Below are 21,702 nucleotides of genomic sequence, written 5' to 3'. Positions count from 1 at the left end.
ACTCTGCCATTATGTTCTAAATTCTAAATATATGGAAAAACTAAAATAAATATTGGTATTCTCTATAAAATCTGCAGTGGGGTTTGTCTTGCACATACATTGTGTCTGTCTCATACCTTCCTTCTGCGTCCCCTCTTTAGCTGTTTTTTGACACTTTTTGAACTCTTTATAAAGCCAGGTACTTTTATTCTGAATTTATTCTCCATCTTGTGTGTTCTAAGTTGCTTCAGTTGTATCCGACTCTTTGTGATCCTATGGACTGGAGCCTGCCAGGCTCCTCTGTCCATGGGATTCTTCAGGCAAGGAATACTGGAGTGGGTTGCCATGCCCTCCTCCAGGGCATCTTCCCAACCCAGGGATCTAACCTGCAGCTCCTGCATTGCAGGCAGATTCTTTACCACTGAGCCACCAGGGAAGCCCATTCTCCATGTTGGGTGCTTGGAATTTTCTGATTGGCTTTTAAAAAGCCAATATGAGGCTTCCCCAGTGGCTCAGTGGTAAAGTATCCACCTGCAATGCAGGAAATAGCCAATATGCCCAAGTTACAAATTGACATTATCCTATCCACTTCTGGAATATCCTTTTTTATTGAGCTATATAGTTAACATATAAATTGCATTCAGGTGTGCACCATAGTAATTTGGTATTTTTTATACATGATGAAATGATCACCAAGTCTAGTTACCACCTGTCATCGTACCAAGTTGTTATAATATTATTGATTGTATTCCCTATGTAATATGCCATACCAAGTTGTTACAATACTATTGATGAATACCCTATGTGACATGCCATCCGTGTTACTAATTTATTTCAGAGATGGAAGTTTGGTGTCTTACTCTTCTCTCCCTTTTTCACCCATCTTCCCAACCTTTGCCCCTCTGTCAACCACCAGTTTGTTCTCTGTATCTATGACTCTGTTTCTGTCTTATTTTGTTTGTTCATTTGTTTCGTTTTTTAGATTCCACCTATAAGGGAAATCATACAGTATTTATCCTTCTGTGTCTGACTTATTTCACTTAAGGTTATATCCTGTAGGTCCATCTATATTGTCACCAACGGCAAGATTTCATGGACTATCTTGATTTATTCATACGTGTGTGTATTTATATCTGTTCAGAAACGTTTGTTGAAGACTTTTTGTGGGACTGGCCATGTGCTGTGCTGGAAATAAATTATGAGGAAGACACAGTTCTTTCCTTACAGAAATAAACAATCCAGCTGGGTGGGGGTGGTGTGGGGAAGTGAGTGTACATTATACATAACCATATGGCCAACTTAAACACAGCCTGAAACTTTACTATTTACAGAAACAAAGTGTTATATGAGCACAGAAGAGAAAGGGTGTGTATGTGTGTGTGTTTTATGAAGATATTTTTAGATGACTTGATAGAGGAAATAGCATTTAAACCAGGTCCCCAAAGTTGAAGCAGAGTATTCTTTGGGAGTAGAAGGAAGGGTTTTCCAGCTCAAACCATCAAAAAACCATGAGAAAAATCTTGGAAGTATCAGAAGTTTATGTGAAATTTGATAGTCTGTGTAAAAGGAATATAATCTGCTTTCCAGGTAGAGAAAGAGGAGGTGAAAACAGAGTGACTAGGAGTCAATGTGTGGCTTCCCTGCTGGCTCAGTGGTAAAGAATCTGCCTGCCAATGCAGGAGACTCAAGTTTGATCCCTGGGTCGGGAAGATCCCCTGGAGAAGGGAATGGCAGTTCACTCCAGTATTCTTGCCTGGAGAATCCCATGGACAAAGGAGCCTTGAGGGCTACAGTCCATTGAGTTGGACAAGACTTAGCAACTAAACCACCACCAGGAGTCAATTTGTGAAAGGCAGTAAAGGTTCTAGGAAACAACAATTATAGAGTTATTTCAGGATGGATGTGTTTTTCTTGACCAAATGCAGCATTTCAGATGGGTCTTGAGTTGGTGGGAGAAGCTCTTACCCTCTCTCTTTTTCAGAGTGACATTAAATCAAGGGCCTTAATCAGCAGGACAATACCGTATCAAAAGCAGATGGCAGCTCCCGGCCGAGCAGACACTTTGGCCATCAGCGTGGGAACCAACCCACATCCCCCATCTGGGTGGAGTGGGGCTACAGCTGTCCGCGTTTTGCCTCACATGGTTTCCAAAGGCTCATTCTAGCTGTGCACCTCTTAGAGATGGGATGGAATTTTCTCTCTTCAAAACTGAAACACCCCAAACATGCATTTCAGGGCTCTTCTTGCTCTGAAAGCAGGCTCTGTGTCACTAAGGCTACATTTCTGGATTTGGGGGGAAGGCAAGTCCATGTCTGGGGTCCCTGAGGATGATCTCTACTGTCAGGAAATTCTGGAAAAGCCCAGGTTCCCATTATAAGAACATTCATGTATATTGCTGTGTCTCTACTCTACCCCAGTAGAATATTGGGCACCTACTGATCCAGGGGTTCATCTTTCAGTGTCATATCTTTTTGCCTTTTCATACTGTTCATGGGATTCTCAAGGCAAGAAATACTGAAGTGGTTTGCCATTCCCTTCTCCAGTGGACCACGTTTTGTTCAAAGAGACTTAACTTAGCAACTGAACAACAACATGGATATTGCACCAAACCCTAGCATGCAAGGAGGAGATTTGTAGCCTTTGACTTACAAGAAAAAGAACTAATGGTGAAAATACAACTTCCCAAACTTGTGATTGGTTTACAAAATAAATACTCTGCCCTCTGCCCTGAATGCTATGTCTACTTGCATATGTACTTTAATTCTCCATTTCTCCAGGAAGCTTTCTGTGCTGGCTCACGGAAAAGTTAGCACCACTCCTAGCTCACCCTTACAAATATCCTCATTCCTCTAAGCATTCATTATCTGTTTACATCTTTCTCCCCAGTAAGACTGTGGTCTCCTCACATACCATAGTAGGCAAACACCAAGTGGAATGGAAAGGGAGTCTGCATTTAATTTTAATCTACATGTGTACTGTTAGTCTTTTTTTGTGCCTTTAATTATATTTTCAATGTTTCTTCTTTTTCATTTCATTTGCTCTTAATGTTTCAACCACAGTAAGGGAAGTCAAGATTTGAAATGCAACTGGTCATTTGTTTTTTTTTTCCCCCTTCTTTATGGTTTTAGAAAAGGATAAAAGACTTGTAATGGCAGTGACCTCCCCTGCCCCTTATCCCAAGAAAAAGTACGAAGTTTAATAAAACTATAGACAGCTGCTTCCTAAATCATTTTGTGCTGTGCTTAGTCGCTCAGTCATCTCCAGCTCTTTGCAACCCATGGACTGGTGCCCACCAGGCTCCTCTATCCATGGGATTCTCCAGGCAAGAATACTGGAGTGGGTTGCCATTTCCTCCTCCAGGGGATCTTCCCAACCCAGGGATCGAACCCAGGTCTCCTGCATTGCAGACAGACTCTTTACCATCTGAGCTACCAGGAAAGTCACAAACCATTTAAAAATCCAAATTTAGCAAAATGAACAATCCGGCTCAATACTTCTAGGCCTGCTTTGAAAGATAATTGACATGGTTTAAAATCAACTGGAAATTAGAAGTGCAAGATTTGTTCAAAAAGACCTTAAGGACCCAGCCCAAGCCACTCACTTGTCAACAAGAACACCAAGACCCAAAAAGCCTGGGAGAGTCTGCCCTGTCCCATCACAAACCCTGAGAATCCACTGCTGTTTCTGTAGTGAGACCAACGTGCTTCCCAGAACAAGAAGGAACAGATCTGTCTGTGGTTGTTTTGTTTTACAATTGGGAAGATTGTGCGCTTTTTAGGTTTTTTTATGCTTACACATATTCATGATAGAAATAAACTCGAATTTCAGAGGGAGGAGCAATATTAGCAGCTACTCAAGAGGAAGATATAGGAAAAGATGGGTCAAAGTGATTTGGTAACAAGTGCTTTGAGATTTTTAATGTTCTATTTTTTTGTGATATATTGAAATATTTTGACACAGTATAGTATGGTTATTTAACAAACATTTTAAATTAATTTTTAAATTTATTTATTTTTAATTGAAGGAAAATTGCTTTATAATTTGGTTTGCTTTCTGACATACATCAACATGAATTAGACATAGGTGTACATATGTCCTCTCCCCCTTGAACCTCCCTCCCACCTCCCACCCTTTTCTACCCCTTTAGGTTGTTACAGAGCCCCAGTTTGAGTTCACCGAGTCACACAGCAAATTTCCATTGGCTATCTATTTTATATACGGTAGCATGTATGCATATTTTACTGTTAACTATTTTGGCTGTCCTAAGCTGCCAATAGTTTTCCCCCCCATAATGAGTAAGCTTCGTGTTAACTTTAACTGTACAACACGGGCGACGTACGTGGAAAAAGTGCTGATGCCTGCAGTTAAACCCTCTGCACACCAGGCTTTCCTGGTCCTGCTGTCATACTGCTGCCAACACTTCTACAAAACCAAAGTGAGCAATTGAGAGACATGGATCACTGGTGGGTGATATGACAATACTCCCACCACTTATAAATCCCCGTCTCAGTCAAGTGTCAGCTCATTTCCCATGTCCTCAACATGAATGCTCACATAGCATGATATGCCATTGAAAGTTCCCATTGGCCACTATTTTACAGTCTCGGCCTTAGACATATTTTTCCACAACAGGGGACCTTGGGGTTTGGGGAGAGGAGAAGAGAAAGGTAGAATAAACAAATTAAAAAGGATAGCAACTTTAAAAAATATAGAAGGAATGATACATGTACCAAATCTTCTTTATCCATTCCTCTGTTGATAGACATTAGGGTTGCTTCCATATTTTGACTGTTGTAAATTGTGCTGGAATGAACATCAGGGTGCCTGTATCTTTTTGAACTCTGGTTTTCTTTGGGTATATGCCTAGGAGTTATATATAATGGAATATTAAAGTCATGAAAAAGAACAAAATAATGCCATTTGAAACATAGATAGACCTAGAGATTGTCATACTAAATGAAGCAAGTCAGACAGACACAGAAAGACAAATATCTGATATTGCTTATATGTGGAATCTAAAAAAATAGGTACAGGTGAACTTATTTACAAAATAGAAGCAGAGTCACAGATGTAGAAAACAAACTTATGGTTACCAAGAGGAAAAGGGGAGGGATAAACTGGGATACTGGGATTGACATGTGCGCACTAGGTCAATTATTTCTTATTAGTTGTATATAGATAAAATAAATAACTAGTGAGAGCCTACTGTGTAGCACAGGGAACTCTACTCAGTACTCTGCAATGGCTTGTATGGGAAAAGCATCTTAAAAATAGTGGATATATGTATGCGTGTAACTGATTCACTTTGCGGTACACCTGAAACTAATACAACATTGTAAGTCAACTATACTCCAATAGAAATTTAAAATATATATTACAAGGAATGAAGGAATAAGTGATCAAAGTGTCAGCCCTTTACTGACGAAAGCCAAATTGAAGAATGGACTTAAATGAGCAGGAATAACAGGTGTAATCTTGAACCCCAGAACTGGATATATCCACTCACTCCAGGCATCATGCAGCAGCCCTAGTTCTGCCACGTGTGTCCCCTCCCTGGATCACATGCTACCAGCCCAGCACAATAGAGGTACATGTGCTAGAGGAAGGGAAGGGGTGGGGCTGAGCTACACAAGTTTATCGCTTCCCCCCAAGCTCAGTAATCAGATAAGTCACACCACTTTCCCTGTGGGGAGAGGCAGGAGGCTAAGGTTTTTAGGAAACTTCCCTCCTTTTGGAAATCATTCGACTGGGACACATAGATGAGAGAGGGGAGATGTTGGAGAATAGATGGAACAAAAAGTGCCCACTGAACTGAGAAGGCATTTCGAGACCAAAAAATGATGCAGGAGTCTCTGTGTAATCAATGGATCCATTTATTACAGGGTGACTTACTCACAGGGTGGGACATGGAAGAAAATGATCTGGAAGCATTCGCAGTGGCTATGGCCACTGGGACAATTTGATGGTTAACCTGGAGCGTGGGGTGCTTGGAAATACAGCCCATATTCCCAAGTCAAGATTTATGAGTGAGTAATAGCTTCCAGGGAGAAGGCAATGGTACCCCACTCCAGTACTCTTGCCTGGAAAATCCCATGGACGGAGGAGCCTTTGTAGGCTGCAGTCCATGGGGTCTCGAAGAGTCGGACACGACTGAGCAACTTCACTTTAACTTTCCACTTTCATGCATTGGAGAGGGAAATGGCAACCCACTCCAGTGTACTTGCCTGGAGAATCCCAGGGATGGCGAAGCCTGGTGGGCTGCCACCTATGGGGTCACACAGAGTCGGACACGACTGAAGCAACTTAGCGGCAGCAGCAGCAGCAGCAGCAGCAATAGCTTCCAGATGTTCAAGCTGGTTTTAGAAAAGGCAGAGGAACCAGACATCAAATTCCCAACATCCACTGGATCATGGAAAAAGCAAGAGAGTTCCAGAAAAACATCTATTTCTGCCTTATTGACTATTCCAAAGCCTTTGACTGTGTGGATCACAATAAACTGGAAAATTCTGAAAGAGATGGGAATACCAGACCACTTGACCTGCCTCTTGAGAAACCTCTATGCAGGTCAGGAAGCAACAGTTAGAACTTGACATGGAACAACAGACTGGTTCCAATAGGAAAAGGAGTATGTCAAGGCTGTATATTGTCACCCTGCTTATTTAACATATGCAGAGTACATCATGAGAAATGCTGGGCTGGAAGAAGCACAAGCTGGAATCAAGATTGCCAAGAGAAATATCAATAACCTCAGATATGCAGATGACACCACCTTTATGGCAGAAAGTGAAGAGGAACTAAAAAGCCTCTTGATGAAAGTGAAAGAGAAGAGTGAAAAAGTTGGCTTAAAGCTCAACATTTAGAAAACAAAGATCATGGCATCTGGTCCCATCACTTCATGGGAAATAGATGGGGAAACAATGGAAACAGTGTCAGACTTCATTTTTGGGGGCTCCAAAAATCACTGCAGATGGTGACTGCAGCCATGAAATTAAAAGATGCTTACTCCTTGGAAGGAAAGTTATGACCAACCTAGATAACATATTGAAAAGCAGAGACATTACTTTGCCAACAAAGGTCCGTCTAGTCAAGCCTATGGTTTTTCCAGTGGTCATGTATGGATGTGAGAGTTGGACTGTGAAGAAAGCTGAGCACCAAAGAACTGATGCTTTTGAACTGTGGTGTTGGAGAAGACTCTTAAGAGTCCCTTGGACTGCAAGAAGATCCAACCAGTCCGTTCTAAAGGATATGAGTCCTGAGTGTTCATTGGAGGGACTGATGCTAAAGTTGAAACTCCAATACTTTGGCCACCTCATGCGAAGAGTTGACTCATTGGAAAAGACTCTGATGCTGGGAGGGATTGGGGGCAGGAGGAGAAGGGGACGACAGAGGATGAGATGGCTGGATGGCATCACTGACTTGATGGACGTGAGTCTGAGTGAACTCCGGGAGTTGGTTATGGACAGGGAGGCCTGGCGTGCTGCGATTCATGGGGTTGCAAAGAGTCAGACACGACTGAGCGACTGAACTGAACTAAATAGCTTCCCAGGTGGTGCAGTGGTAAAGAATCCACCTGCCAATGCAAGAGATGTGGGTTTGATCCCTGGGTTGAGAAGATCCCCTGGAGGAGGAAATAGCAGCCCACTGCAGTATTCTTGCCTGGAAAATCTCTTGGACAGAGCATCCTGGCAAGCTACAGTTTTATGGTTTAGAAAGAGACCAAGATGTTATTATAATAAAAGCCCCATATAATATGGGGAAGAACCACAAAAAAAGATGTATGCATTGTGCTGAGGACTTCAGTCGTGTAATAGAAAGAGAGAGAGAGAAAAAAGAACAGAGTGCTTGCATGGGTGATATGTGGAATGAATGTGGTTTTGAGCTGATAATTAAAGGAAGGGTGTATTTTTCTTTTTCTTTATTAAAAATTTTTTTATTATTGGCATATAATTACTTTACAGTGTTAGTTTCTACCATACAACAAAGTGAACCAGCTATACATATATACATATATCCTGTCCCTGTACAGCCTCCCTCCCTCACCCCATCCCACCCCTCTAGGCCATCACAGAGCACCAAGCTAGGCTCCCTGAACTTTATAGCCGCTTCCCACTAGCTGTCTGTTTTACATGGTAGTGTCTATATGTCAATGCTGTTCTCCCAATTTGTCCCACCCTCCCCTTCCTTTTCAAAGGAAAAAGAATAAGTCGTTTTACATGGAGAAATTAGCCTCATCCGTGGGGTGGTCCCTTCTGGCTAAAGTATGGAATATGCTGGAATTTAGGTCCTGGATGCAACAGAAGGGTCTTGAGTCCTCAACTAAGAAATCCTGCTCACTTGAGTCCTTTTGAGAGGCGTTTCCTACTTTCACCTGATTCAAAACACTATAGATGTTCAAAGATCTTGTAAGTGGTCTTTGGGACTTACCCAAGGAGTTGATTAAGAGTTCAGAAATCATGCCTACCATTTCATTCCGGAAACACTCTCCTGAGAGTTTCAGAATATCAGTATTCACCCAGAATCCCAAGAACACCTTGGAGCGCTGGGTTAAAGGGCCCAGGCTGTGTTCCTGAGCATGGCATTTACTGGCTGGTCAACCCGGGGGTGGGGAGAGCCTTGTGGGAAGTTGAATTAGGAACCGCTCCTCCAGTTCCAATTGGCTTGTGACCAATGCTGGATTTCTTACTACTTTTATAAATCACTATTTGCTGTAACTATTTCTAGACAAAAAATATAAAAATTATAAACCTCTTTTTTCTTTCAGTGAAGAAAAAGAAGCCTAAACTATTAAATAAATTTGATAAGACTATTAAAGCTGAGCTTGATGCTGCAGAAAAACTCCGTAAAAGGGTAGGTCGATGGTCTATTTTTCATAGAAGCGTGCGATGGTTTCGTTGTTAAATAAACACAGGCATTACCCTTGGTTTGTTTTTGAAAAACACTGTAAGAGAAACAACCTTTGAATAGAGTGGATTTTTCCCCAGGCACATCAGCGTTTCATGAGGAGTGAATCAAATGAAAAGAAAAACTGTAGCTGTAATGGCCAGATAGAAATAGAACTTCATCTTCAGGCCAGCCAGTTGGGGAGTCAGCCCCTTCCATCACCATTTAGTTGTGTGGCTTTGGGGAAATCACTCAGTCATTCTGAGTCTCCGTTTCCTTGTGTTAAAAAATGACAATAATATGTACTTACTTCTTCCTTGATTTTTTTATAAAGATCCAATGAGATAAGCAAATAGATGAGAAAAAAAGTGGAAGCAGTGACATTTTATTTTCTTGGGCTCCAAAATCATTGTGGATGATGCCTATAGCCACAAAATTAAAAGACACTTTCTCTTTGGAAGAAAAGCTATGACAAACCTAGACAGCATATTACAATGCAGAGACATCACTTTGCTGACAAAGGTCCATCTAGTCAAACCTGTGGTTTTTCCAGTAGTCGTATATAGATGTGAGAGTTGGACCATAAGAAGGCTGAGGGCCAAAGAATTGATGCTTTTGAATTGTGGTGCTGGAGAAGACTCTTGAGAGTTCCTTGGACTGCAAGATCAAACCAGTCAATCCTAAAGGAAATTAACCATGACTATTCATTGGAAGGACTGATGCTTTAGCTCCAATACTTTGGCCACCTGATGGGAAGAACTGACTCATTGGGAAAGATCCCAAAGCTGAGAAAGACTGAGGGCAGGAGAAGGGAGTGACAATGGATGAGATGGTTGAGTGGCATCACTGATTCAATGGACATGAGTTTGAGGAAGCTCTGGGAGATGGTGATGGACAGTGAAACCTGGTGTGCTATAGTCCATAGGGGTCACAAAAAAATTGGACACAACTTAGTGACTTAGATACAACTTAGATACAATGAACAATGAGCTAAGAGATTTTTTTTTAAAGCATCAGTACTGCCAAGCAGCATACAAGTAAGGGTTTTCATTTTAAAGCACCCTGATGCAAAAAGAAAAAATAAGTTAGTCTAATACTTAGGGTAGTTACTATTAGGTGAAATGATTTTAGATTTAAGATTCTTCTCATTTTGGGTTAAACTCACATAGCTCTAGTTCCCAGGGTGACTGTTTTATGTTTTGCTTTGTCATCAGTTAATTCAAAACCTTATTTGCATTTGTTCCTGGATATTATGTTTTTGAAAACAGGGAATTAACACAAGACTGAAGTTATCTGTTCTCCCAACTCAGTCATATTCATCTAATTGCCATGCCCAATATCTATTATACTGTATTTAATGGCATCTTCACTTAATCATCTATAGACATACCTTGTTTTATTGTGCTTCACTTTATTGTTCTTCGTGGATATTGCATTCTTTTTTTCAAATTAAAGGTTTTTGGCAACCCTGTGCCAAACAGGCCTATCAGTGCCATTTTTCCAACCTCATTTGCTCACTTCGTGTCTCTCTGTCACATTTTGGTAATTCTCAAAATAATTTCAAACTCTGCACCAGCCAAAAGATTATGACTCACTGAAGGCTCAGATGATGATCAACATTTTTTAGGAATAAAGTATTTTTAATTAAGGTATGTGCATTGTTTTTTAGACATTAATACTATTGCATACTTAATAGACCATGGTATGATGTAAAGTACAAGTCACTCAGTCATGTCCAGCTCTTTGTGACCCCATGGACTATAGCCTGCCAGGCTCCTCTGTCCATGGAATTCTGCAGGCCAGAATACTGAAGTAGGTAGCCATTCCCTTCTCCAGGAGATCTTCCCAACCCAGGAATTGAACCCAGGTCTCCCATATTGCAGGCAGATTCTTTACCATCTGAGCCACTAGGGAAGCCTGGTGTGATATAAACATAACCTTTAAATGTAATGGAAAGCAAGATATTCTTGGGGACTTGGCTTTGTTGCAGTATTTGCTTTATTGTGGTTATCTGGGACCAAACCCGCAAGATCTCCAAGGTTTGCCTCTACTTGTCTCTTGTGAAAATTTCTGTCTTGGTTCTGTACTTAAATTTATACCTTGTGTAATACCATTGGTTTTCCTGTAATGTGGTTTCTAATCAGTAGACATTGAGACATTGACTGCAAAAAATAAAAAAAGTAATAGGGGATTGTCATAGTTAAAAAACAACAATAAAAACATCCACATTAGGCATTGAAGTGGGACAAAAATGTGCTTCCCACACATCTTTTGGAAAAGTCCCAAACAAGCATGAAGATGTCTGTAACTAGCAAATGGCAAGGTCCCCAAACCGAAGCCTGGCTTACCCTCATCAGCAGCCGATACAAATGCAGTAATTCCAGAGAATATTACAGCCCAAGTCTTTGTTCACTAAATTAACGTTGGATGATTTCTGTGTCTATCTCATTTAGCTTTGTGAAATGAGGCCCGCTATTCTTTGTTGAAATTTTGCATTTCTTACTAGGAATGAGGCGGGAATCTTCTTTTCCTATCACCCCGTTCGGCATTCTCCACTTTCTCTGTGCTGTATGTCCTTAGTGAAAAACGAGGGGGGGCTACCTATTTCAGGGGTGATTTTAGGGGTAAAGAATAAACTAACAGCTTTAGAGAAGGATTTTTTTGTAATGATAATGAATGGTAGAGAAGGGCTCAGTTATCAAGGGGCAGGTAAGTCAGTGAAACATAAAAGTGCTGGAACAATTCATGGGATGTTCTCCTCTGGCCCTTGCTTATTTGCAGAAATTATGCTGCTATCCTCAAGAAGCACCATGGATCTGTAACAGGGTAAATAAAAGAGGAAGAAGTGGCTACAGAGGCAATTCTTGCTTCTGAGACAATAGGGAGCCATATTATGAACTGAATCATCAGTGGGATTAAGTTTTGTAGGGTTGTTTTTATAGCTGGTGTTTTCAAATAATGCAAGAGACTCCCCTGGGATCACTGTGGCCCTGAGGCATACTCTGGTCAGAGGAGGCCCAGTCTCAGGTCACACCCTTGTTTCAGATACTATGTGACATGAACATGTGAGGTCACTTTCTATTTCCTCCAAAAATGCATGAATCATATTTCAATCATTGATTTTTAAAAATAACATGTATTGTTTAAAACTCCTCCTTATGCCCCAGAAAAAGGATTGGAAATGATAGACTGAAATATTCATTTGCTGGAATCATAAAAATTAAAAGAAGGGAAAGCTTAATAAAGCTAAAAGTTCAACACATGAAAAGTTCACACTGCAGGCTCTAAACGGGGCTAGGAATGATGTCGCCTATGGGCTGAGTAAGGCAGGGGCATGGATCACACCGTCAGAGGAATAGTGGTCCTCAGAAGAGCTGCTCTGTGTCAAGTCCAGAGAGAATGTCCTGCTGTAGATATGCATCAAGGACCCAGTGATGGATAGCTCAGCCTCCTACCTAATGTTGCACCCACGGATGTTTTTTGGTATTTAATTTATTTATTTTGATTGAAGTATAGTTGATTTATAATAGTTTTGGTTTTGTGTATACAGCAAAGTGTTTTAGTTACGCATGTGTGCTCAGTCATGTCCCACTCTCTGCAGCCCCATGGACTGCAGCCCGCTAGGCTCCTCTGTCCATGGGATTCTCCAGACAAGAATACTGGGGTGGGTTGCCATTTCCTCCTCCAGGGGATCTTCCCAACCCAGGTATCAAAGCTGTGTCTCCTGCGCCTCCTGCATTAGCAGGCGTATTCTTTACCACTGTGCCATTTGGGAAGCCCGTTTCAGTTGTAAATACTTACATATCTATTTTTTCAGATTCTTTTCCCTTATAATTATTGTAAAATATTGAGCATAGTTCCCTGTGCTGTACAGTAGGGCCTCATCAACTCTTTTCTTTTAGAAGATGCCAGTGAGTCAATGGAGAAGTAAATAAGAGAAATAGAAAATCTCAATGAATCCACCCCAGGGATGAATTCTAAACTTAATGAACAGAATTTAGGGAGAAACAGGATTTTTGTATATCTTCAACATGTATCTTCCAAAATAGTCATTAATTACAAAACAAAAACTAGTAAATTTATAGTACACCCATGGTTCCTAAGTGACCTCTATGGGCTATGTCTTAATATCCTGCAAGGCAGCCCACCGGCCTTATGCCAAAACAGAGGCTGGGGGTGGGGTGACAGGGGCAAGTACCTGTCTCTCCAGTGAATGGTCTTAGTCCTAGGATCATATATAAGCTGTGTTGAAGAACAGGTGATTTTTAAGCAAGTCTTCATGAGCATTCTGTCATGTAGTTGAGTTTATTAAGAATTGTGTAATGGTGTCAGGAGCTTTATTCCCCAGTAAGAACCTGGGGAAGGGAAATTTTTTTCAGACTAACAACAAACATATTTACTTTTCCCAAGAGCTGAGGGGAAGGCAGGGCTGATGGTCCCTTAGGAAAGGCAAGGAGCATCTGTGTGAAGGGATCCAGAGATGCCTAGAACAGAGCCAGTGTGTTCCATTATTTATATAACCTTGATAGCCAGCTGATGTTCAAGCTGGTTTTAGAAAAGGCAGAGGAACCAGAAATCAAATTGCCAACATCCACTGGATCATAGAAAAAGCAAGAGAGTTCCAGAAAAACATCTATTTCTTCTTTATTGACTATGCCAAAGCCTTTGACTGTGTGGATCACAATAAACTGTGGAAAATTCTGAAAGAGATGGGAATACCAGACCACCTGATCTGCCTCTTGAGAAATTTGTATGCAGGTCAGGAAGCAACAGTTAGAACTGGACATGGAACAACAGACTGGTTCCAAATAGGAAAAGGAGTACATCAAGGCTGTATATTGTCACCCTGTTTATTTAACTTATATGCAGAGTACATCATGAGAAATGCTGGACTGGAAGAAACACAAACTGGAATCAAGATTGCCGGGAGAAATATCAATAACCTCAGATATGCAGATGACACCACCTTTATGGCAAAAAGTGAAGAGGAACTCAAAAGCCTCTTGATGAAAGTGAAAGAGGAGAGTGGAAAAATTGGCTTAAAGCTCAACATTCAGAAAACGAACATCATGGCATCCGGTCCCACCACTTCACGGGAAATAGATGGGGAAACAGTGGAAACAGTGTCAGACTTTATTTTTCTGGGCTCCAAAATCACTACAGATGGTGACTGCAGTCATGAAATTAAAAGACGCTTACTCCTTGGAAGGAAAGTTATGACCAACCTAGATAGCATATTCAAAAGCAGAGACATTACTTTGCCAGCAAAGGTCCATCTAGTCAAGGCTATAGTTTTTCCAGTGGTCATGTATGGATGTGAGAGTTGGACTGTGAAGAAGGCTGAGCGCTGAAGAATTGATGCTTTTGAACTGTGGTGTTGGAGAAGACTCTTGAGAGTCCCTTGGACTGCAAGGAGATCCAACCAGTCCATTCTGAAGGAGATCAGCCCTGGGATTTCTTTGGAAGGAATGATGCTGAAGCTGAAACTCCAGTACTTTGGCCACTTCATGCGAAGAGTTGACTCATTGGAAAAGACTCTGATGCTGGGAGGGATAGGGGACAGGAGGAGAAGGGGACGACAGAGGATGAGATGGCTGGATGGCATCACTGACTCGATGGACGTGAGTCTGAATGAACTCCGGGAGTTGGTGATGGACAGGGAGGCTTGGCGTGCTGCGATTCATGGGGTCACAAAGAGTCGGACACGACTGAGTGACTGATCTGATCTTATCTGATAGCCAGCTAAGAGAGTGTTAGCTGGAAAAATACTTAAGCAAACTTGTTATGAATATTGTTAATCCTATGCTTTAAATTTGGAGATGGTGCATTTAGCATGATTTTCACAAAAATAGCTCCCAAATTTGCAATTTAAATTGTGTAGGGCATGTGATAGGCTGAAAATTGTCGCCCCACCCAAAGATATCCATGTCCTAATCCCTTGAACCTGTAAATGTTACTGTGTTTGGAGAAAGCTAAGACAGGGGACTATCCTGGGTTATTTAGTTGGACCCTAAATTCACTCCCATGTTTCCATTAAGAGAGAGGCAGAGGGAAACCTGATATAGACAGAAGGGAAGACAGAGAGAAGACAAAGTGGAGATGGGAGTGGTGTGTCCACCAGTGAAGAAATGCTGTCCCTGATGGCCCAGCAACCAAAGACTCCACACTTGCAATGCAGGGGGCCCGAGTTCCGTCTCTGGTCAGGTCCCACACGCTGCAGCTAAAAATCCCGCATGCCACAGTGAAGATCAAAGAAACCACGTGCACAGCTAAATAGAGAAATACGTATTTTAAAAGAAAGAAAAGAAATGCTGTCAGGAGGCAGGAACAGATCCCCCCCTACAGCCTCTGGACGAAGAATGGCCCTGCCCACATCTGGATGCCAGTCCATTCTCCAGATGGTGAAAGAATGAATTTCTGTTGTTTTAAGCTACCGAGTTTGTGGCCATTTGTTACAGCGGCCACAGAAAACTCATACAAGGTAGTTAGAAGACAGTTACTCAGAAAAAGATATTTATTTTGAATTCTGCATCCCTTAAAATCATTCATGGAAGAAATAAAGTAGTGGTTTTAGAAGTTGTTATCCAAAACACACAGAGCATTCTTAAAATTCAATGATAAACACTAAACAACACGATTTTTAAAACGGGACAAAGACCTTCCAAGACAGTTCACCCAAGAAGATATTCAGATGGCAGATGAGCATATGAGAAGATGCTTCACCTCACATGTTATGCAATGCAATCTAAAACAAGACCATACTACTAGTACACCTTTAGAAAGGCCACTTTCACTGGATCACTGACAACACCACGTGCTGACCCTGTGGAGCCCTGGAAACCCTCGTTCGTTGCTGGTGGGAATGTGAAATAGTACAGCCACCTCGGAAGACAGTTTGATGGTTTTGTACAAAAGTAAGCATACTCTTGGCATACAATCTAGAAATCTCATTCCTTGGTATTTATCCAAAGGAGTTGAAAATTTATGTTCTCCTAAAAACATTCTGAAAGAGATGGGAATACCAGACCACCTGACCTGCCTCATGAGAAGCCTCTATGCAGGTCAGGAAGCAACAGTCAGAACTGGACATGGAACAACAGACTGGTTCCAATAGGAAAAGGAGTACATCAAGGCTGTATATTGTCACCCTGCTTATTTAACTTATATGCAGAGTACATCATGAGAAACACTGGGGAAGAAGCATAAGCTGGAATCAAGATTGCCAGGAGAAATATCAATAACCTCAGATGTGCAGATGACACCACCCTTATGGCAGAAAGTGAAGAGGAACTAAAAAGCCTCTTAATGAAAGTGAAAGAGGAGAGTGAAAAAGTTGGCTTAAAGCTAAACGTTCAGAAAACGAAGATCATGGCATCTGGTCCCATCACTTCATGGGAAATAGATGGGGAAACAGTGTCAGACTTTATTTTTGGGGGCTCCAAAATCACTGCAGATGGTGATTGCAGCCATGAAATTAAAAGACGCTTACTCTTTGGAAGGAAAGTTATGACCAACCTAGATAGCATATTGAAAAGCAGAGACATTACTTGGCCAACAAAGGTTCGTCTAGTCAAGGCTATGGTTTTTCCAGTGGTCGTGTATGGATGTGAGAGTTGGACTGTGAAGAAAGCTGAGTGCCGAAGAATTGATGCTTTTGAACTGTGTTGTTGGAGAAGACTCTTGAGAGTCCCTTGGACTGCAAGGAGATCCAACCAGTCCATTCTAAAGGAGATTAGTCCTGGGATTTCTTTGGAAGGACTGATGCTAAAGCTGGAACTCCAGTACTTTGGCCACCTCATGCGAAGAGTTGACTCATTGGAAAAGACTCTGATGCTGGGAGGGATTGGGGGCAAGAGGAGAAGGGGACGACAGAGGATGAGATGGCTGGATGGCATCACTGACTCGATGGACGTGAGTCTGAGTGAACTCCGGGAGTTGGTGATGGACAGGGAGGCCTGGCGTGCTGCGATTCATGGGGTCGCAAAGAGTCGGACACGACTGAGCAACTGAACTGAACTGAACTGAAAAACCTGCATGTGGATGTTTATAGCAACCTTCAATAATTGCCAAAACTTTAAAGCAACCGAGATGTCCTTCGGTAAGTGATCAGATAGATAACTGTGATACACCTAGACAATGAAATCTGATTCAGCACTAAAAAGAAATATCTCTCAAGCCACGGAAAGATAATTGTTGTTGTTCAGTTGCTCAGTTGGGTCTGACTCTTTGCGACCCCATGGACTGCAGCATGCCAGGCTTCGCTCTCCATCACCATCTCCCAGAGCTTCCTCAAACTCATGTCCATCAAGTCAGTGATGCCATCCAACCATCTCATCCTCTGTCATCCCCTTCTCATCCTGCCTTCAATCTTTTCCAGCATCAGGGTCTTTTCCAATGATTTGGCTCTTCGCATCAGATGGCCGAAGTATTGGAGCTTCAGCTTGAGCATGAGTCCTTCCAATGAATATTCAGGACTGATTTCCTTTAGGATTGACTGATTTGATCTCCTTGAAAAGATAGGGATGAAAAGATAAGAAGGAAGCTTAAACACATATTACTAAGTGAAAGAAGCTAATCTGAATAGGCTACATACTATTTGATTCAAACTATAGACCTTCTGAAAATGCAAAACTATGGAGATAGTAAAAATGCTGGATACCTGTCATTATACATTTGTCCAAACCCGTAGAATGTACAACACTAAGAGTGAACCCAAATGTAAATTATGGACTTTGGGTGATTTTCATGTGTCATTGAAGGCTCATCAATTGCAACAAATGTCCCTCTGTGCTGAATCAGGATGTGGATTATGGGGGAGTCAGGGCATGAGTAGGTGTAGCGAGTACATGGGAGATCTCTATACTTTCCTCTCAATTTTGCTGCAAACCTAAAACTGTTCTAAAAAATAAAGCTTTTTAAAAAGTCAATATTGTGAGATGTGTGGCATATTTTAGATAGCCATACAATTGTTTCTGACAATTAACTTAGAGAATAAGTTACTGGCTTGATTCATCTCAGCCTTCAAATCCTCATTGTCTTTGCATTAACCTGTCCGTCAGGTGAGAGACTTACCTGGGACACATTTTATTCTATGCTGGCTCTCATATCCTCCCATACCACAATAGTAGTAGTAATAATAGCTAACAAATTTTCAATAGTTTCCATGGTCTCTGCAGCAGCTCTAAGTACTTTGTGGATGTTGTCAGATTTGACCTTCGCAGCAACCCCCAAGATAGTCAAGTACGTTCATTGTACCCATTTCACAGATGAGGTGTATTAAGGCAAAGTCATAAGTAATTTGCCAGAAGTCCCACGTCTCCTAAGTGGTGGAGCCCAGATTCTAGCTAGACCCTCAGCATCACTGATGGGCATGTGACAGGAAATTAAAAAAAAAAAAAAAACCCTCCTTCTTCCACAGTTTTAAGGGACTTTAATATAGATGTTGCCTGGTTCTATTCAGCCAAGTTATTGAGAAGTAGGTATCAGTAACAATCTAGCAGTACTGTATGGTTTGCTGAGCCCAACCACATTTATTGTTGTTATGAAAACTCGCTCAGTGAAGGTAATGACATACAAAGCACAGTGAGCTCCCATTTATACAAGGAAAGGATGGATTTATGGATAGATGGCTGAAGGGTCTGGTAAACTTCAACTCAGAAACTCTGTCTCCATCTCATGGTTCCAACATCCTGATGTGCTGCCTTCCAGTAGAACATCAGGAGATGTGTATTTCTCACTGTGGATGGACTGAGGCAGCTGAGACCCTCGGCAAGCTTACCTGTTGCACATCCTTCATGTCTGTTTCCACAGTGGTGGTCAGAGACCTAACACAGGTGCTCCAACTGGCTTCTTAAGGACGCACGTGGGCTTTGGGAGGGGTCATATGACCTGGGGGCAGTGAGGCACTTACAGCACCAGCTGAGCATAGTCAGCCCTGATGCTCAGTGGGTGACAGTTTCCAAGGCCAGGTGGCCCCTCTCATCTCATACGCTTATTCCCCACTGAGACTGCCCTTCTCATTGCAGACATTCTAACTGCCAGGAATATTCCTCCCCCAGCTTAAGTCCTAAATATCTTTTAAAGATTGCATGTAGGAACTATACATGCAAAGAGAAAATGCCATTTCTTTAACAAAGACTCATAGTACATCATCAGTCAGGTCAGTTCAGTTCAGTTCAGTTCAGTCGCTCAGTCGTGTCCGACTCTTCGAAACCCCATGAATCGCAGCATGTCAGGCCTCCCTGTCCATCACCAACTCCTGGAGTTCACTCAGACTCACGTCCATCGAGTCAGTGATGCCATCCAGCCATCTCATCCTCTGTCGTCCCCTTCTCCTCCTGCCCCCAATCCCTCCCAGCATCAGTCTTTTCCAGTGAGTCAACTCTTCGCATGAGGTGGCCAAAGTACTGGAGTTTCAGCTTTAGCATCATTCCCTCCAAAGAAATCCCAGGGCTGATCTCCTTCAGAATGGACTGGTTGGATCTCCTTGCATCCAAGAGACTCTCAAGAGTCTTCTCCAACACCACAGTTCAAAAGCATCAAGTCTTCGGCGCTCAGCCTTCTTCACAGTCCAACTCTCACATCCATACATGACCACAGGAAAAACCATAGCCTTGACTAAACGGACCTTTGTTGGCAAAGTAATGTCTCTGCTTTTGAATATGCTATCTAGGTTCTGCCTTTTAAAAAATAAAGTCTATTTATGTTCATTTTTAGTTTTATGTTTTCCATCATGCAGTTAATTTATTTAAAATCTTAAGACAGAAGATTGTTAACTGTAAACTCAGAAGGGAGTCTGGAAAATTTTAACAAAATTTACTTGGTGACTATTAAATAACTATATTATTCATTTGAATTTATTCTATGTATGTAATTGCCTCTTCCTAACAGGGAAAAATTGAGGAAGCAGTGAATGCATTTGAAGAACTGGTTCGCAAGTACCCTCAGAGTCCAGGAGCTCGGTATGGGAAAGCACAGGTATGCTGAAGCCCTGATACTTAGGACACTGCTTTGATGTACTTATGTTCTGTATCATTGGATTTTTTACCACCTGGTATTTGCATTTGGGGCTTCCTTGATGGCTCAGTGGTAAAGAGTCTGCCTACTAATGCAGGAGACACAGTTTCCATCCCTGGGTCGGGAGGATCCCCTGGAGAAGGAAATGGCAACCCACTCTAGTATTCTTGCCTGGAGAGCTCAGTGGACAGAGGGGTCTGGCAGGCTACAGTCCATGGGGCTACAAAGAGTCGGACACAACTGAGCGACCAACACTACGCTATTTGCATTTCATTTTCCCTTCTGACTTGTATACAGAATCAGCTTCTCATGCATATGCATACATTCAAGCAAGAAACACTGTTTTAAATAAGGCAATTAATTATTCCTATTTTGTACTGGTGAATTTCGTAACGTATTTTTGTTCCCCCTCCATCTAGTTTCTCTCTGATTTTGAAAAGAAAATAAACAGTAACACTTTCATCCCTGATTTCCCATCCCCTTCACATTCATTCCATTTGACCCACCACCTAGTTAAATAGAAAGTGGAATGGACTTGGTTCTCTCTGTAGTGTCTGTCAGTGACTCATTTCTTCCTTCCCAGCTCCACCCTCACCTCCCTTTCTCATCAGACTTTCTCCATCTTTCAACTCCTCAATTCATGAAGCTTTTCCATGTCTTGCTGTAGCTGCAGAAACCCTCCATGGGCCACATACTGTTTTAGGCCCTGGGATTATCTCAAAGAACACTCTAGAGGTCTCTGTCCTGTGGAGCTTATATTCCAATGGAAGATATTTTAAGTTTCTTACTCAGAATTTTTGTAGTGAAAGCCCACTCTATGGCAGGCCCTGTTCTAGGCACTGCAGATGCAGCCATCAACAAAACACAGGGCCTTTTCACTGTAATGGAGAAGACAATGCAAGACACAGAGAAGAGAATTTCTTGCTTGCTACTGGATACACTGTCAGGAGACAAAAATAAAGCAGAGCACAGCTATAGGACATGTGAGGGGGGTTAAAATGTTGGATAGGGTGGCCGGAAGATAGCTCATCAAGGCGGTGACATTTGAGCAAAACCCTAAAGGTCTTTATAGATAAATCTATATTTAAAGAATATTAGAAGTGTTAAAAATAAATATATTAGGACATCTTACCTGATACTATATACCATAAAGAAAAGAAGGTCATAGAGTAAAGAACATGTTATTATGATGTTTTGTTCGTAGGTGGTAGGAGGAAAGTGGCACAGCGATACTTAAGATAATCAGGTGATCAGAAAAGGCCTTCCTAGGTGGTGACAAGTGGCTGAAATGTGACAAGGTTTAGGAAGGAGCTGTCCAGGCAGAGGGAACAGGGAATCAGCCTTGACTTTATCCCTGGTGGACTGGAGGAGGGGCGTACTGGGGGAGGTGACGTGGGGTAGGTGAAGCCAGGGGCTCATGGGCTGTATTCTTTGTGCACTGGAAGCACTTGGAGGGTTTGTGCATGGATGTGCCCCTCTGGTTGTTTTTGTTTTCTTTTTTTAAATAAAGATGACTTTGGTTGCTGGGTACAGAAGGATTATGGTAGCACAGGTTGGAGCCAGGAAAACAGGAGACATTGCCGGTGTCCTCAAGATGCGCTGGCTTGGACTGGTCCCGGCCGCAGAGGTGGGGCAGTGGACAAGGGCAGGACTGAATCAGACAGTAAAGAATCTGCCTGCAGTGCAGAAGTCCCAGGTTCAATCCCTGGGTCGGGAAGATCCCCTGGAGCAGGGGTAGGCTACCCGCTCCAGTATTCTCGCCTGGGAAACCCCATGGACAGAGGAGCCTAGCAAGCTACACTCCATGGGGCTGCAAAGAGTCAGACA

At 42.1% G+C, this 21,702-nt stretch overlaps 1 protein-coding gene across 11 annotated transcripts in view; it reads left to right on the top strand.

Annotated features, from left to right (window-relative positions):
* The window catches only part of ASPH (aspartate beta-hydroxylase), a 189,139-nt gene that overhangs the window by 115,936 nt on the left and 51,501 nt on the right, over positions 1–21,702 (top strand). For all 11 annotated transcript variants that reach the window (XM_070802583.1, XM_070802581.1, XM_019973494.2 and 8 more), the window contains 2 exons: positions 8,741–8,826; positions 19,750–19,836. In XM_070802583.1, the coding sequence (XP_070658684.1) occupies positions 8,741–8,826; positions 19,750–19,836 (173 nt within the window). The remainder of the gene's footprint in view (positions 1–8,740; positions 8,827–19,749; positions 19,837–21,702) is intronic.

This window comes from Bos indicus, chromosome 14, assembly GCF_029378745.1.
Source record: "Bos indicus isolate NIAB-ARS_2022 breed Sahiwal x Tharparkar chromosome 14, NIAB-ARS_B.indTharparkar_mat_pri_1.0, whole genome shotgun sequence".
NCBI lineage: Eukaryota > Metazoa > Chordata > Mammalia > Artiodactyla > Bovidae > Bos > Bos indicus.
The sequence above is the reverse complement of the archived record's forward strand: the minus strand, read 5'-3'. Positions and strand labels throughout refer to the sequence as shown.